At 40.5% G+C, this 19639-nt stretch overlaps 1 protein-coding gene across 2 annotated transcripts in view; it reads right to left on the minus strand.

The window, feature by feature from the left end:
• The window catches only part of kank4 (KN motif and ankyrin repeat domains 4), an 89972-nt gene that overhangs the window by 24717 nt on the left and 45616 nt on the right, over positions 1 to 19639 (minus strand). For both annotated transcript variants that reach the window (XM_051946910.1, XM_051946911.1), the window contains exon 2: positions 61 to 134. In XM_051946910.1, coding sequence (XP_051802870.1) covers positions 61 to 79 — 19 coding nt within the window. In that variant the 5' untranslated portion in view covers positions 80 to 134. The remainder of the gene's footprint in view (positions 1 to 60; positions 135 to 19639) is intronic.

Here is a 19639-nt window from a genome sequence, read left to right on the forward strand (position 1 = left end):
CTGTGGCACAAACAAAAGCAAAGTGATTGTTTGTTTAAATACAGGTTTATAGACACTCACCACTTTTCTTGTCCATCATGGGAGGCTGAGTTCTCAGTCATCTACTTGCGTTTGCTACAGTTGGAGCTGGCAGCCTGGATGAAACAGAAATAAGACGTTCATGTAAGAAACAAAAATACTGCCCATCATTATCATCCAAATAGAACTGAATTCTAAGAAAGTGTAGTTTGTGGCCTTCACAGACTGAAAAAAATCCCCATCTATTTTTCAGAAAAAGAAAAACTGCATGGAAATGGTTGGAGAACATGTTCCATTTGAAGTTACTGGTTTTCCAGAATTCGTATTTATATTTTCACTTATCTAGTGAGGGAAATGAAACAGGACAAAATGAGAAAACATACTTGATTGCTTATGTAAGACCATGCCTTAGCTTCTGCTTAGCAGCCAGAAAAATGCTGTAAAATAGGCTGACTTGTGTTGGAAAATGTAACTTTATTTGAGAGGGCTCTTTCATACGTTGTTAGATACTTTTCATAGTGTTACTGACAAGAGGACAAAATGGTAAACATGGAATGAAAGACTAATACACACCAAGATACAAGGAAAACACAACAATAAAACAAAATTACTTCTGAAATGTAAATAAAATAATAGATTAGAAAGAAAAAGATTGATTGGAAGAGACTTCAGAAGATTAATTGAACAATACAGCAATAAAAGATACTGTAATGAAATGATTAAATAACCGTTTCAAAAATAGGAGAAATAAAACCTAAGTTAAGCAATTTGCAACAATATTTAGGTAAACCCAGCATGATGCCTAATGAACATGCAGTATTTTTTTAATGGTACAATAAAACAGAGTGCATGTTTATGCCAGCTGCCTCAGAACTCTTTAATATACATAGCACGGCACTGATTACAGCCCAGATGGTTACATTGAAGTGAGAAACAGCATTTCAATCATTATGCTCACATACAGCTCAGAAAATATATCTTTTAATTACATTTGAACTTATTAAATACGCAGTTAACGACTCTTCTGAAGCAAAATGGCATTGTTAGGTTATAACAAGCAATAGCAAATATTAAAGGACAGTGACAGTTAATGCCGTGTCTTTGTGTCTATTGGCTTAATTTAATTAAAATTTTCCAATTGCAACCTTTAGGAGCCATTAAAAGTCAGCACAGCACTGGACAGGCCACCTGCAGGGTCCATTTGGTGCCACTTTATATTGAATTTTCCAGATGGTGAAGCCAAGAAACCAAAGCTGCATGCACTCTTCTACAATGAGTTTGCCACAGAGTAGAGGTAAGTGAGGTAGAAAACAATTCAGAATGTGGAGTCAAAACTTTTAAAGGCCTATGTAAAGCTTCCTAATAAAATATCCAATACTAATAATAAAACCCAGGCAATTTGCCCAGCTTTGAGTGAGTTGCACAGTTCAAATCCATATTAAATGAACACTTAAGGCCCTACAGCCAAATATCAGCTCTAAGGCTATTTAGCAAATAGGCACACATTATTCACGCAATTTCCATGCAAATTTGTGCCACTGGAGAAAATATCTGCTACGTAGGAGACATAGCACACAAGTGCCTGAAGCTGCGGTTTAATAAGTGCTGGAGTTCAGACTTCAATGTATGAGGCAGTTTTAGAGGTGTAAATTAGCGTTTGCTTTATTTTTCGTAGTTGGCCCACCACTGTATATGCAGTATATGTACTGGAACGGATACTGCAAATGAGTTTTTACACCATTCTTTCATTCATGATATTTTTTGTGCCCCTGGGTTTCAGGCTAGTGCAGATATTATAGCTGATGCAATATCACAATGCAAATAGTTTGAACAGCGCAACAGTGCATGACATTTTTGCTTTAATGGTGTTTTCCCTGTCAGTTGTCATTTGGTTTCTTATTTTGATGCCATTTTTACACAAAGGTACGATAGAGGTCTTGTGGGAATATGATAACGCTATCATTTAAGAGGGTTTTTTTTTTTCATTTGAAATGGATGCTTTGATGTGTGGATAACAAAATGAGCATTGCAACGTTCTGCAAGAAGTGCATGATACTGCAACAAAAATAAAAAAATAAAACATTTACTGCATGAAGACTCTTAGTAGTGACTGATCAGCTTTTAATTTCTCTGTAGCAATTCATGTGATTTTGCACCAAATGTTTCCAGAAGTCCTCCACATTACCACATTATTCCATATGACGGAGCAGCTACTGAAACACTGCATCCGTTGCAGCCTGTATAGGTTTGTTTGTACCACACAAGATTATATACAGTAGTTTAAAGTAAGTGCATAGTTGTGGCCATGGGGTGAGGTACGTGTTGTGCAACGCTGACTGAGGACATACTGCAAGGCAAGCATTACATGAGCTGGCAATGTAATCAATCATAATGACAAGCAGTCCACCCAGGGACCTAAACAGGAACTGTGACAAGCTCGATTTGGCCCCCTGTCTTGTCTTCACAGATTGAGCCTTAATAATGAAAAGAGTAAGTGACCTGGAGCAGAATTGTTGTCTCTGTTACAGATGAACAAACACACACACATAAAGAGACGCACAACTATCAGTTGAGTGACAGTCCCTGCAAAGGATCTGACACTGTGTGATTGCTACCATGGCAACCATTCTACAATCCACTACTTCTGTGTGTCCCAGGAGTGAGAATAGCACAGGCATTCCTGACTCCTCGTGATGTTTAATGCGACTACGATCAGCTCGCTGTCCTTAAGGCTTAATTAGCCGATTTGGGGAGAAAAGAATGCTGCTCGTAATTGCTGAGTGAAGTACAGGCGGACCCCACTGGCAATTATACACAGTGGGCAGGCAACAAAACCCTCCTTAATTAGATCGTTACTGAAATGGAGAGACAGAGGTAGAGCGGGAGAGAACGGAGGAGGGACAAAGAGAGGAAGAAGACAAAAAAGGAAGGAGGAGACAAGAAAGAACTGAGTTAGGATGGAGTATATGAGGAGAAAGACAGAGAATAAAACCTTAAATGTGGCTGACAGGTGTGGCAGGATGGGATGAGGAGGGCAGAAGTGACAGACAAGATGGCACTGTGAAAAAAATACCAGTAACAATCAGTGGTTTGACAGAATTGCAAGAAATTTCCCTAATGAGACAGAGTCTACCTGACCTTCCCTACAGTGGAGTATAGAGGATTTTTAAAGTTTCATCTTTTAATTAAAGTCAGTACTAGTGTGTGTATGTGGCTAATCAAGGAGGTCTCAGAGCAGCAGAAGAATCTTGTCTTCAGCAGCATAATACAGATGATTACCATAAATGATGAGCTGCAGTATCAGTCTATAAACAGACTTATTTCATAAGTTTGTATATGCAGGCAGTGCGATTCCAGCAGGGCAACTAGTAGATTATCCAGGTTAGGTAAGTAATTAAATATCTGCAGCCCCTGGTGACAGTGATGATGCACAATCCACACTGGATTACAGTCATAATGACATGAGCCGAGAGCTCATGAAGGCTATGCTAATCAAAAATGAAAGCATTTGCTACAGGCTACACAAAGCTAAAAGGAAGTCGTGGATATGTGTGTCCAAAAACTGTGTGTCTGGTTGAGTCACTGTGTTTGAACACTCCATGAGACCCCATGTCTCACACATGCACATAACCCTTTAAAGGACACGGTAATCTCTCAACACCAACCCAATAAGCGTGACAGCTGGTTGAGAGGCGATGACAGGAGAAATGACATCACAGTAAATAAGTTCATACTGACAGCTCGGCGTTGTAGCGTGGAAATCTCAACCGCACTAATATAGTTGTTTTTGCAGATATTTGAACGAAAAGAAGACCCAAGGAATCAAAAAAGCCTCAAAACTGCATTTTAAAACAAACAGCACTGTAAAAAAAAAAAAAAAAAACACCTTAAAGTTTATGGAGAAAATCACTTTAAAGCCACTTCAGGAATATTAGAGTTTTTATAACTGCAGTATGTGAGGATTTCAAATAAGGTCACACTGACTGCCATCCTTGTTAAATTACACCCACAACACCCACTCACAGATTCACACACACACACCAGACCAATGCACGCATGCACACAAAATTACTGCTGACCTAACCTACCAAGAAGCATTAATTGAATGTCATGGGTCATTACATTGGAGTGTCTGCGTAGTGGAGATTGAATTAGTGTGATACACTGACACAGTGCAGGACTGGACAGAAGACAGACCAGCAGGAAATAAGATTGGAGAGAGCTTGGAGGGGGCAAGAGGTGGGTGGATGGGAGAGAGGATGAAAAAGCGGGTGAGAAAGTGAAAAAGAGGCAGAGATGGGAGTGGCAGATGTGGTCATATCTCATAGATGCAGGGCCGAGTTTCCCTCTCTTACAGCTCTCCTTGGCTTATTTTCTGTCTCAGTCTATCTCATTAAAAAAAAAAAACATGAATGAATGCGTTACAATCTCTCGTACGCTCTGAAGTGCTCTGACTGCAGCTGCGACTCCGAACATGAGTGCTCATCAGCCATGTGAAAGTGGCGGTGAGGCACTGCAAGCAGCGCTGGATGAGAGATGAGCAACAATAACACAGGTCCTGAGTGCTTATCACAGGCCTGACATGGGACCAACTATCTCTGCTTACCCTTGTACTACCCAGAGAATGTAAGCAGGACTAAAGCTTAATACGTCAACTCTCAGCCTCAGACAGAAACCAGCAAATTTAAGCAAGAGCACATGTGCAGACAAATACAGTGGCACAGATAAAGACATGCAAATGCAAAGCACCCAGCAGTTATGTTAAATGCCTACTGCAGCAAAAGATTGCCAGAGTGCAATTTCAACACAGCAGAAGGTGATAACCCATGGGGGAACCACGGGCAAAGATAAATTTGCAACTTAATTTAGGCCTTTAAAGGCACCCTATTAATATTAAAGTTTATTTGAATGATTTCTTACATTTAAGGTTTCTGGGTTTTTCTAAAATGCAGCAATTTTTAACTTCAACCAACGCATCATCACTTTCCTTGGTCTGATTTCGAAATAGGTAAGCATGCAGGATTTTAAAGCTTTCGAAAGTAGGTTTACCTATTTTGAATTAGAATAGTTTTTTCATACCTTTAGAGCAAGACCAATAAGCTTTAGAAATAAAAAGCAATTAATGTCCCCCACCTCCAGTGAAAATCACATTTTTTTTATCTTGTTGACATGTCCATATATGGTATTTATTATATGCAAAATGACACATCAAAAGAAGCTAAATAAACAGTTAATGCCACTGCAAGAGAGTTCCACCTTGAAACTGTAGTATACCAATGACAGCCTCAAAAACACAAATTCAGACCTCTCGGGTTTCCCGTGTAACAAACCTCAGGAACCAATCATGTCCATTTCCCATTTGAGGTTTTCTGTATCATTATTGATCTTCAGAACCACTTCTCATTTTCAACATATGTGGCTGAATTGCTCAAATATTGTAGCATGTCATTGTATAGTGTAAAGTGTTTGAGTCGAGCTGTAGGTGAGCTGGTGTGCTCGAGCTGCAGGAAGTGACAGAGAGGTGGGTGAAGAAAGAGATTACATCGATTAGAAAGGAAACAACAGTATAAAGTTACATTCAAGCCATTTTAAACCAGGAAGGCCATATTGTGAAGAAAACAATTCTAAATACGTAACCTTGACGCACAGAGATGTTTTCAGGGTTTTATTCAATAACTGGAGATTAATACAATTTGCAGCCTGAGTTCTTCCAGTAGCAGTCTTCAATAGCTATTGTAAGCAAGCAAAGACGGTTATTGCTGTGTCGCTGGCATTGTCCATCTGGTTCCCCGACCCTCTGATTCTTTTCCATTTGTATTGTTGTTACACTACATTTTTGCATTAACAATCAGCCAATGTTCAACAAAAGTCTTGCTCTTATGATATAATCAGTCATGTTAGCTTTTCCCCCGTCAGTGTCACTGAATCTGATGTTATCTATTTTGTACTCATCTGTGTCCCATTACAGAGACGTTCTCTTTGACTCGAGAGCGAGTGAGGGACGCAGCTGATGGTGCAATTAGCTCATTCTAGCGAGTTGCAGGTGTGGATAACAATTTCACATAATGACACACTACAGAATGGAGATGCTCCTGAGCAACGAACTGAGAAAATTGCGAGAATTCACTGACAAGACAACTGGGAACTGAAAAGTTTATGATTGCTGAACCGGATCGAATGAAGGACGCTGTTAGCATCCAGATCATAAAGATAGGACTTTGAGACATTTATCTGATATAGCAGAGCTTAGTCTGTGTGTGCTCTGCAAGAACAGATCAATCTCTCTCAGCTCTACAAGAGCTATTTGTGAACAGTCTGGTCCATCCCACTCCATTCTAAGATTATCTCTGCCTATGTAGAGTACATTACAACAATACGGTCCAGCTAGAAAATATCCTCTGAGCAAATTTGCCTTTAATCGTCTTCATTCCAGTCTCCCAGATACATTTGAGCTCATCTTCAAGACTTCTTATTTTCAGTTCTAATCTAGTCTGATCTAGTCAAGTCCAGTTTGACAGTGTCTGTATTCAGTTGAGGCCAGATTGTTCCCTTTGTGCTAAACAACATCTGGCTGTCGACTCCAGAGAGAAAATGAGAGAGGGAACTTCTGTCTGCGGGCTTCATTAAACAGTGACGAAATTATCCCGCAGGGCTGTAGCGACTAGGCTACTGTTTTATTATCGGTCAGTCCAAACTGCATTTCCTGTGAAACACTGTAAATTCAGTTTACGGTCTTTGCTGGGTCCTTCCAAGAGGAACCTATCTTTGAGTGGAACATTAATTTTAATGAATCTGTAATAAGATGATATTGTCTGTACAGCAGTGGAAGATGTGTGCGAAAATGAGTTTAAAAGCTGGTTACCTCCTGTTGTTTGTTGGTTATCAGTAATTTGCAGAACCCGAAAGAGACAAAAGTCTGTATCTGTGAAGATGTTTTCATTATTTTAATTCAAACTAAACAATATACTGTCTTTCTGACTACTGAATGGAAATCGTTTCCTCTCGAAGCTCAGGGCAAACGATGGAAATTTGTGCTTATAAAAAAACATAAAGACCAAAAAGCACATCTATTGTTCTATTGTGCAGTTGCCAGTTTCCTTTGCCTCTACACAAGGAAATTAGTTGTAAGAATATCAAACTACAACAAACAACAAAGCCTTAGGATTTCACTTACATTCAGAAAGATGTTTCAGAATGTACAAAAAGCATGAAAGGTGATCTCCAATTTATCTGGGGTTTTCTGTGCTTGGAAAGATTTAAAAATAGCACTTGCAATATTACAGTTGTTTTGCTTTGCACATTGTACAGGTACACTAAAGGAAATAACAAGAGGTCTTCATCTTAATACTTCTTAGCTTTATTTGGTTTCCTGCATGCCAGAGAAAAACTCTTGCAGGTCAAAGGATTTATATTAAAGTTTAATTAATGCCATTTGTTTAAAAATAGTGAGTAAGTGTCGCTTTGTGGTTCAATGTACCAAAACTTGTATAGTTATATTTCCTCAAATAACGAGCTGCATGTTGAGAAGAAAGAGGACGAGACTTCTTTGGATGACCAACACTGGCTTAAAAATGTCACACAATGATCATAAAAGACCTAACAGCAGAATCTTTTTGCACAGTGAGCTATGGAACAATAACACTGGTAACACTGAACCTTCCAACACGCCAAACCCTAACTATCACACAAACCTCATCATTACACCATGCAGTTTCCCACAAAGTATGAATAACATTCATTTTAACTTTGTTCAGTCAGGCTACAACTAGAGGAGAAGCTGGAGAACAACTAAAGGAAACTTTCTGTATCTTCATTGGTTTCATTTTGAACATGTATGGCTGAATTGCTCAAATATTTCAGGTAGAGTTTGTGTAGCATAGATTGATTTTGCAGCATCTGAGCAGAGTTGTGGGTGAGCTGGTGTGCTTGAGTTGCAGTGAGAGGAGGAAAGTAGTTGGAAAGCAAGGCAGAAACATTACAGACCTGCACATTCTAAAGCCAGCAGCACTGTAGAGTTACATTTGAGCCATTTATAAGCAGGAAGAGGATTAGTTTAGTGGGGAAAAAACAATTTCTAAATATGTAACAGTTTTTATGGTTCCAGGTTTTTTGTTTAAATAAACAGACTGGGTGAACAGAATAGTTAAATAACAGCTACATTCTGTCACCTTTCTGAACTGCACTTTGTATTTCAGCATACTATGAATGGACACACAATGCAGTTGACACAATGTGCCCCTCTCTTTTTGAGCGACTGCTTCCGAATGTAACAGTGATTCAGCTGTGTGTCACAAATGGCACCATCCATTCTGGGTGCACTCTAAGACTGCTGTGTTAAGACCCTGAATCAAATCTCCATTTAATATTCAATCCTAAGCCACCTGCACTACATAAGTGCTATTTTAAAATACAGAAAGAGTGGTGGTTTTGGTGTTGGAAAAGCAGGGGAATGTAAGCTAAAATAAATGGGGGGAAAGGGAAGGAAGATGCAATTTCAACCTTATCTGCATTGGTGTGGACGTGACCTTAGCCACCACATGTCCTGCTTCTGCCTTGTCTGTAAAAGGACAGATAACCCTCACGCCACACCCTCCCTGCAACTCTTTTCTTATCTCCTCTTGTCTATTGCTCAATCTCTTTATGTCTGCATACACAGAATGAAAGCATCCTCCTTTTTCAGACGGCTGTCCTCACACCCTGCAGTGGTTCTCCAATACGAGGAGCAGCTGCCTGCTTTCATTAGTGATAAAGGAAGTGACACACCATCTATTATTCATCTGAACACACAGCCAACTCCTTGTAGTTGGAGCTACGTTAGCATTGCGGCTACTTCCGCTGGTGGAAGTTAATGAGGATGGTGTAGCAAATTAGCATCGGGCCATCTGACTATTTCCCATGTCAACAGTTGCAGATGTGAAAGGGTGCTAAAAAGGAGGCAGAAGGAGATAAAAGATAGAGAATGAAGAGGAAAAAGGAGTAAAAATCTGTTAAATGAGTGAAAAAGGGAGCTGGCATTAGGAAAAATGGTCAGATAATAAAAAGTAGAGAAATATGACAAGCAGCAGCGGAGCAAAAAGGTGTGCTGTATGTCGCCATAGAAGAGTGGATCCCTTACAATGCTGCCATGTCACATTACATCCTCCTCCACTCACTATGACAGGAAAAACAGCTCTCTGTCTCTGTCTCTCTCTGTCTCTCTCTGTCTCTCTCTCTCTCTCTCTCTCTCTCTCTCTCTCTCTCTCTCTCTCTCTCTCTCTCTCTCTCTCTCTCTCTCTCTCTCTCTCTCTCTCTCTCTCTCTCTCTCTCTCTCTCTCTCTCTCTCTCTCTCTCTCTCACACACACACACACACACACACACACACACACACACACAAACAGCAAACACGTATAAAATATTGAAATGTACAGTATGAGAAGTCAGGGCTGAAGTGTTAACACACTCACAGAGACATGAGTTATAAATAAATATGGGTCCCTGTGCTCATTAATTACTACTTTCTACTTACACAGTGAGACTCACACATGCGCGGGCAGACGTGTGCACTTGCAAGAAAACTCTAACACAGTCGGGCGATCATGAAATTAGACATCTGAGCTTGCGGGCACATGCAAACATGCACGCAAACACACAATTCACCTGGTGAAAAGAGTCAGTCTGACACGAGCATTACATGTAGCCAGGACAGCAGTGGTGGTTCAGTGTAGCAGCACATGCTGCAGAGCAAGCATTCTGGGAATAAATCAATGCCTATAAATTCACACTTTATTGATCTTAGCATGATGACAACCCTCCAGCTCTGCTTCCACTTGCATGCACAAAAAAAAAAAGAAAGCAACAACACACGCACTAGTACATGTACAATAACACAAATCAAACATACTGCCACAGAAAAAAGAAGTGGCTGTTTGCCACGTTGAGTAGCTTAATGATTATTTCCCTGAGCTGTGTGTGCATGTGTGACTGCACTTATGTGTGTTGCCTACCCACTTATTTCTTCTGCACTGTGTCAGCTGCCAAAGCTGTGTAGGGAGAACATTGTGCGACCAGAAAATCACCACTCTCCCTCTCTTACACACATGCATATGCATCCAAACACATACAGCCTCGTTTTTTTTCTCTCTTTCGCACTCTTTCTCACACATCTCAGGCAAACACATGTGACATGTGTTCTACCCTGCAACAGCAGACTGAGAAAGTAGGGGTAAAAATAGTGAGGTGAGGTTGAGCAGATCAAATGAGAGAAAATGAGCAATGTGAAGTGAAGAAAATGAAATTATGGAGGATCAAAACAGAGAAATGGAAAGAGGAAAACTGTTTAAGAAAAAAATATGGTAGTGTAGTGTGAGTAAACAGGACAAAAACGGGAGCATGAGTCAGAAGAAAGGAGTAAAATTCACACGGGGCAATTTGCCTCTCACCTGCCATGTAGTACCTCTCATCTCCTGTCCTTCCTGTTTCTGTTTCTGTGAGTGCTACTGACCCTGCCTCTCTTTTAGCCTCAGCCGAAAAAGAAAGAAAAAAAGCACAGAAAAAGGGAGGAAGAAAGGGTGGGAAAGGGTTGATGTGTTGGCAGATGGTGCTGAGAGGTGGAGGGAGAAGAGAAGAGAAGAGAAGAGAAGAGAAGAGAAGAGAAGAGAAGAGAAGAGAAGAGAAGAGAAGAGAAGAGAAGAGAAGAGAAGAGGCTGTCTAGCTGGTCAGACTATCGGCTCTCTCAGTATGATAGATTCGCCAGCCTGTCTGCTGCAACCAAATGGCCTAGAAAAAGTAACACCCTCACTGATAAATGGGCTCAACAGAGAACACACACACAAACACACAAAGTCACACAAAAGCATACTAATCAACCACTGCTGTCCATGTCCAAAATGCAACTTTAAGTGTTTGTAGATGTGCAGCGTGTGAAGCTCAAGATTTCCTCAAGTCCAAATGACCACGAAGGAGACCCGAAGCAGTGTGTTTTTGAGTATATGCAAACTTTCTGCGTATCAGTTTGTGTTCATTCATGCGTCCACTGCTGTGTGCACGCATGTGTGTTTCTGGGGTACGTACATGTGCGGTAGTGTCTGTGTGTTTAGCCTGCGGGCATAAGGCCCTGCAGTGAACTCCCGCCGTGCACCAGTCTAATTATTACTGAAGGACCTAAAGTCAACCCCCGCTGCGCTGCCACTGTGCCACATGAGACCGGCTTTGACCAGGTCGAGCTCCACACTGCATCACAAATACTGTTCTAAAGCACCAGGCTATTTGTGCTCAGATATCATCTCTGTAAATTGAACAAGTGAACCCCCTAGTTAGCTATGTCTGGCTCAATAAGAAAAAGCAGCCTAATGAGTAAACTCTGGCTGGCCCAGTTAGCTCTGTAGTGTAAATGAGGTAAATAATTAACTGCCTTTAAATAGGCTAACTGCCCAGGCTAATGGGTCCTATCTCTTATCTCACTCCTGCACCAATCTCTCAGACCACCAATGCGTATTCCTGTCTTAGCGAATGTCTGGAACACATTTAAAAAACAGCTCAGCATCGGGCCAACAGCACATGTATGCTGTGTGAGTGCATAGATATAAGGAGCACCTACAATATTCATGGATAGCTGTAGCAACGTCAGGCCTCGAAATTAAACCAGTCTGGATGGATGTCCCAAAATAAACAAAGAAGATGTTGCTTCTTTCTTAAGGATGCTGACTTGCACAAGGGACTATTGTCATGCATAAACTTACACAATGTTCACAGCTTCTGTGGCTAAATCCTCCCTTCTCCATATATGTTCAACACACTGCATACAATCAGCTCACATCCTTTCATCTAAACCAGCGGACTGAAAGAGGGTGTGATGCAGCCTAGGGGGTTAAGCTTCTCTCTTGCCGATCACATGAACCGTCTCCTGTCAGGAGGGATCAGATCCCACCACAGACCCTCAGGACCTCTGGGGTCTCACTCCTCTCTTGTCTTGATATTGTCCTTTCTAGACCATTGTCTGTCCATCTCACTTCTTTATATGTAAAAACAAAAAGTAGAAAAATTCAGCTTCAATATGGTGTGCGATGACACAAACAGCTGGCAGTGACTTGGTGTCTGAAGAAAAAAAAGTTCAAGTATCTCCATATGTTCTCTTACGACTGGAAGGAAGATGGAGCATGAAATAGACAGGTGGATTGGTGCAACACCCACAGTAATGCAGAGTATTAAACTGACCTGCTTCATCTTGGTGGAAGGGTTCACATGCAACTGTGATACATGAGGAGAAATAGCTGCTGGTAAAGACAATGTTCCCTCCAGTCTGAAGGCTGGGTGAGGCTACAAACTTGTCTGTATGTTGTATTCTCTGACCCAGTCCTGTTTCTTACAAAAATCTCATTCTAATATAAACTGCATTCTCAATCACGTTTTGGGGGAAACATATTTTCTGGCTGAATTACATTTGTTTGGGATGTTTCAAATCAACATGTCTTTGCCATTTATTTAACTTCTTTACTGTCACTCTTTGAAAGCCAAATAATCAGGTGAAGCAGGACGCCAGCCTGGTGAGTCAGAACACGTGTTGTGAAAACATCACATTTTGAATCTAAGGCATGCCATTTTCCTAAAACGAACATCAGTTTCAGTGCATGAAAACTGAGTGAAAAGCACAAGTAGTAACGAAACTTAGGTATCAGAATATTGGTCCATCATGGAATGCAAACCCTGATCCCCTAGGTGAAAGTCCTGAAGCTGACAAATGCCTCCATCTTCCCCTAATACCACCTTATGCAGATTTTGGGGCTCTTTCAAACAAACTGGTAGCTTTTTCTACTTCATAATCCTCTGAGAGAAAATACATTAGTTTCAAAACAAAACAAAAAAAACATCCTTTCAAAACCTAGATGCAGTTCACTAGTACAGGAAATTATTCTTTCAGGAGTCAGAGGTGTAATAACACTTTAAATATGGGAATATGGTGCACATTTTGAGACAAACTCATTTGGAACTAATTTTTGCACAATTAAGTGACAGAAGTAGGTATGAGGGATCTCACCTCTGCACACCTGGTCAGTCACATGCTAGTCTGGTGAGAAAATGATCACAGTATAATAGTGAGAAAGTGACTTCACCACAAAGGGTTGCAACGTGCAATAGCAGGTGATAACGGTGGAGGTGGGACTTCAGTGCAGACAAAACCCCGGCTTCTACGACCTTTACTGCCTGGAATATTTTAATTTAGCTCGCCAACATTCCTGTGTGGGACATATGTGACAAAGTGTTTTGTATATCAGCAGTCTCCGTGTTTCAGCTGAGGTAAAAAACACACACTTAAAACGTTAAAATAACAACAGGCAGCGTTATGCAAAGTCTGGCACCCCAGGGTTCTGTAAATGTATGTGTTTGAATGTGTCTGGCTGTGTGACTGTGAAAACATAAAAATCTTTTAATGACTGCACTCCACAGCTCATAAACATACATTTCAGCATAACAACTTGGAGTCGTGCGCTGGATGTTTTCACGACTGTGGGCGATACAAAGAATCTTTCTGCAAACAAAAGTATTTGTAATATGCAGCATGTAATTACAGCTAAAGGTTAGTGGCCACCACCAGACACTGCAGTCATCACTCACCAGCACCTGAACTCGCAAAAGTTTTTCTGCAGCTAATTCTTCAACCCACTTCAAATCAAATCACACTGTGAAATATTTTGACTTAGCATGCATTTTAAAAAAATTATCTCACTTCTTGGAACAGCAATCAACGTCACTTTTCATTATGCTGCTAGGAACACTTCTGCTAATCAGTTTAAATTGCCTGCTATGTGATCGCAACATAATTTTGTGTGTTATTGTTACAGTTTTAGAACACTGGCAGCTTGAGATTCATGCCAAGTCCTGCAACACACAATTATCTGTGCAAGTGCAGTCTGCAGTATGTGAGCGCATGTGTCTGAGTGGGTGCAAGTGTGAAAAACCAAAAACTGTTTTTACTGGCAGTTCTCAAATAACCTGACATCCAACAGCTTGGCGCCCTCTGGAAATAAAAGTTTTCTTCACAAAATGAACTGGCTACACAAGCTCAAGAAGTGGAAGAACACGGAATTTATGCACAAAGTTTTCAGAAGTGTACTTTTAATTTGGTCTGTGCAATAACACTAGATGGATATGTGTTCCATTTAAAGGGTTGCAAGGCACTTCAAAGTTTAATTTCTAATGATAAAGGGTAAACCAGAAGAATATTTAGGAATGTTCAAAATCTGGAAGTGAGTTAGGGTATCTCAAAGGGTGCATAAGAAAGTGAAGAAGCACATACATTTTTTAGAAATCCAGTATCACCCCGGGACATTTGTTTTGGCAGGAGTTTTCATCTAATACCAGTAAGGTAATTATTCATAAATGGGACCATGTTTTGCTTGTGGATATGTAAAAAAAAAAAAAAAAATCCCATTTTGCATCGATGCATCACCACTTTGGCCTGCCATTCTTCATATATTATTACAGTATATGCCATGAATCATGCAAAGTAAAAAAGATTTACAATATGAATCAACTATGTTAGCTCCCCAAATCTTTAAGCTGATTTTAATCCAATATGCTATCCTTTTTCCAGTGTTTGAAATGCAGGTTGTGTGATGATTAAAGCCATGCATCATGCCATGAGTGTGTACAGTATCAAGTCCATATATAGTCTAAACTAACCTTCCAGCACCAACCTACGATATGATAGGCCATGACCCCAACACAAAGAATGTGTGCTGCATTCTTTCTTTGTTTTCATTCTTCTGTTTTCTCATTCCTTCAAGGAAATCACATATGTAGACGAGAATAACACGACGTGTTGCAGGCAGATACAAGCAGCGAATTTTCAGCTTCACAAACAGTCCTGTTGAGTTCATCTCTGTGTGTAGGTGTGTTACTTTGTGCATGCCAAGAAATTAGAGCGACAGTGGCCTGATATCACATGAATGCTAAATGCTTCTTAAAAAGTTAAAAATCTCTGCAAAAATCAGTCAGGAGTGAAATGAAGCACAGCTCATGATATTTTGACTGCTGGCTGAGCGGTGAATCAGAACTCCTCCAGCCACAACAACAGCGCACTGAGAAAACAGAGTGAGAGTTGTGTTACAGGTAGAGGTGCAATATGAGTCATGGCAAATGAAGCTGTTACAATAATGTGATCAGTCCCAGGCTAAATCCCCTTAATGCATGCTGTACCCTGGCTCTTAATAAAAAACTTGAACCACAGCCTGAGCAAATGCTGTAGGTTCAAGTGTTGCGGCAAATATCCATTACTAAGATGGCTTTAAGATGGAAAACACAGTGAATCAAACCATGACCAGGATTTTCCACTGTAAACGTCTGTGTGTGCATGTGAGCATGTGTGTGTGTGTGTGTGTGTGTGTGTGTGTGTGTGTGTGTGTGTGTGTGTGTGTGTGTGCTGCTGTTAGGCTAAGCTTGGCAGACATCCTGAGGAAGGCCAGTTGCTGATAAGGCCTTCAGGCAGGGAAAAGGCTGTTTAGACGTTGAAACAGACGCCCACAGCACTGACCACAGTACACACCTCACTGCTCAAGTGGAAATGATCTGAACTATCTTGAGTGTGAGCACGAGAACATGAGAGAGAAAGACAGAGAGAGAGAGAGAAAGAGCAACAGTCCTGAAGACAGAAGACTGCAGATTGAAATCCATAACCAACACTCTTTTCTCATATGCTGGCCTGTCAGTTAAACATAGTGAGAACAATAAGAGTGCCCTGCCTTCCCCTTTTCTTCTAAAACTACATATATTGGACTAGCTTGGATCACTTTTTCACTCTCCATCTCTTTCTCTACCAGTGTCGGTATATTCACCAGGGTAGGCTGGGGCAGTTCATGACACATTCACTCTTTAATGTCATCAGAGAACGTTCAAACTCGCTACTTCCATCTTCAGCAATTTCTACATTTCTCACCTTAATACCAACACAGCTAAAACACGTTTTCACTTATACCCTTAGGTTTTATAAATCGAGACTCGTTGCAGCTGTGGAGTATCGAAAAGGTAACACCCTGAGATTATTGGATGTTTCACTGGGTCTCACCAGCCAGTGTGAATCGGATAGATGGATGGCAAGGTAGGGAGAAAAACAGGTCAGACACTGGCACAGAGACCTCATTCTGTTTTATAACTGAAAGTAAATTCATCTGATATTCTGCTCAAACAAAGTGTGTTTTGATTTGTCCTAAATGGTGTTTGAAAAGATGTAGGAATAATTGAGAAGCACTGGCTAAATATCCCACTGGAGTCCCTTTCTGATCATTGGCTTAATCCCTAAAAACTCATCCGTGTATCAAAGTTTTCCCCCCATGTAATTAACCCCTTCTGACCTTGAAACTGCTTAGATGTAATTCTACACGGTTGCGCTCTTAGGAATGTGCAGATTTATGATGTCCCTGCCTTTCTTTCCACCCACCTCTTTACTGCTTGCTGTGCCTCAAGCACACCAGCTCACCTACGACCCTGCTTAGTCACTGTAAGATTACGCTGTGCTACACAATTACGAGTTGTAGTATTGGAGTTACACAGCCATGCATGTTTGACTCTAAAGTATAATACAAAAGGCTTTACCTTGTAAGCACACAGGATCGCTTCCTTAAGCTTGCTACATAGAAAATCCCATCAGCAGATGGCAGCTTAAAAGGAAGAAATGCTCAGCCACAGTGTTGGCTGCTGATTTCACTCATGGTATGTTTTTTTTATCACATTAAAAAAAACACCATATGGACATCTTAACAAGGGAAGAAACTTGATTTTCATTGGGAGCTGCTTTACAAAACTGATCCATGCATATTTTTCCATACATAATAATAACCATCTCCCCTCCTTTTGCGGCAGCTGAATGCTGATATATTTACATTTGATGCTGATACACAGTAGCATACACCTACAGAAAGGTTTCATAGCCATCAGCTGGTCATTTTCTATGCTGCCACATTCAGCAGAGGGCTGTCAGCACAGATCAGGCTTTGTTATAGTTCATGTACAGTCTGTCAGATGATATCAATCATAGTCCTACTCCTAAATGTCTCCAAATTGTTCAAATGTTGGTCTTTGTACGTAGAAATATTTTGCCTGTCACTCTTGCTAATGCACACTCGCATGTGCACCCATGACAACCCTGAAACGACAGAGCCTCCCCACATTACAAATGCCAGTTTAACCCCTGGCAGGCACTATGTAAATGGAGAGAAGGTATGGATGCTGAGAGCAGAATCCTCCTTATTGCCATGCAAAAAAGGACAAGAGGGAAACAGAAAGGGTAGATACAAAAAGACACAAGTAAACTTAGAGTTAGTGACATGTTCCACCTCTATGTGCTTCTCCTATTTCATATCAATGTAGACTTGCCCAGATGTTTTCCTTTGTATATCTCAACAAGATATTTTAGGCTTCATCTAGTCATTTTAGACTCTCATTAGAGCCCCAGAAGAGCTTCTACAATGCACAAATCACACCCAACATCACAAAATGTCATTCTAGCTGCCACAGGGAGCCCTGTTATGAAAGAGAAGTAGGGAAGCATCTGTGCCATAATGTGTGCATATCAGCAGTTTAAGTGTTTGTCACTGTGTGCAAAATGTAAACAACAGAACAGAGCTGGAAAAGAAACCAAAATATAGCAGCAAACTACAGCCATGCACTTAAAATAATTAAGGTTACGGATTACATTTGTCAAGTCTTTCTTTGCGTGTAAAGTAAGCATAAAAGACACTGTTGATTTCCATTCATTTTATGACCCTTTTTATGCGAGTCAATAAACCACAAAACAACCAAATCAATTTTACTCCTTACTGTTTGAGTACATGACATAGAGATGAAGATGGGCATCAGTTGTGAGAAATGTAATCTTGGCAATTTTCGAGCTTGCACGTTTCCATCGGGTTGGACTCAACGCAGCCAAAGCTCGATCACAATATGATCAACTTTGATTGATTTTGGACGAGGCACACTGCAGTGACCACTGGTAGGACTGGAACTTCAGCATTATTTTCTCATCGTCTGTCTCCTTTCCTAAATGAAATCTGTTTTTGTTTGTCTTCCTCTGTCACTCAATTTCACTCTCTCTGGCTTTTGAAAATGGCAAATCTGGTTTGGAAAGACAATCGAAAATCACATTTGGAAAAAAAAACCAAGAGAAAGACAGAGGGAGAAGTAAAGAAGAGAGAGAAGCAGAGTTTATCAGTAAGAGTGGGTGAAGTATGGCTGAGCAATAACCTGATTGCTCTTCCCACAGACAGCCTCTTCCTGAAGTATTGAACTCTGCTGACCTGTGGGGGTGAGAGACTACACAGACTACAGGCTGGACTCTAATATCACTAATTATCACAACATCCAAGAAACCACAGCTAGAGATCACAGAATGGAGCAATGGAGCTTGTTTATGGATCCGTTATATTTATCCATCTTTTACTGTCTTTGTAGAAGCACAGTACATCTTGTATGTCTCTCTTTGTTGGCATTTAGCCGTGTGTATTCCTTTCTGTGAATCGGCCCTGAAGCCACAGAAGCCTAAACAATGACCAGAACTGACAGCTATATATCTCCTCCTCCAGTGGTAGGGTATGTATGCAAACAGAAGCAATGATATACACGCAACAATGGGAAGCAGTCGAGACTGGCCCTGCAGTGGAAATCCAAACAGTCCCTTCTGGAGACAACATTAACACATGATGATGGTCCAACAGTCCAAAAATACACTAAATGTACAGTGTGACTGATTTACGAACAAAAGCAGCTTCCAAGTGTTTCCAAGTTGATTTTCATCACATTATTAGATGTACAAAGATCAGCAGCTGCTGGAGAGGAGAAGAAACAAAAATTAATTTAAGGACTTTGGAAAATGGTTTGCAGTAATGTTAGCAGCCAAAAACACTCATAATAATGGGCATGGATCAGCCAAGGCACAAAAATAAAGACACACTAAAAAATCTCATTGCTAACCATTTATGGTCCATTGGAGAGATCTGGGAAAAAATCTGGAAAGTTTACCTGCAACAAGTTAAACAACAAGATATGTTTTTTTATTCCACTTTAGGGTGGCACATTGGAAGGTTTTCTGATCTGACACCAACACTGGTGGGATATAAAAGTGTATTACGTTGTTTGCACAGCAGTTCAGGTTTAGCTAGATTCAGGCATAAGTAGTTATTAAAATTACAGCCAGCTTTAGTTTAGGTTAAAATGACACTATTGTTCAATTATCTTTGGCTACAATGAAAAACAGTCTGGGGCAGGCTACTTGGTAAATGTAGTGAGGTTAGCTAGCAGTCTCTCAACATGAATTAAACTTCACTACCCAGAGAAATAGCAAATTATGCTCACACCAGCATGACAAAAGTAGTTTACTACAACAGAAGCTACTTTTAAAAATGTGTTTTTTTAATACATTTTTTAATTTGCTGCCTACATATACTAAAAATACATAGCTAGCTAGCAGTTACCTATTGTTATGTCAATCCATCCATTATCTACACACAGCTTAGTCCTCATTAGGGTTGCAGTGGGCTGGAGTCTATCCCAGCTCACATAGAGTGAAGGCAGGAGACACCCTGGACAGATCTCCAGTCTATCACAGTTCTACATATAGAGACAAAATAACACTCACAAGCACATCTACAGACA

This window comes from Acanthochromis polyacanthus, chromosome 4 (assembly GCF_021347895.1).
Source record: "Acanthochromis polyacanthus isolate Apoly-LR-REF ecotype Palm Island chromosome 4, KAUST_Apoly_ChrSc, whole genome shotgun sequence".
Lineage (NCBI taxonomy): Eukaryota > Metazoa > Chordata > Actinopteri > Pomacentridae > Acanthochromis > Acanthochromis polyacanthus.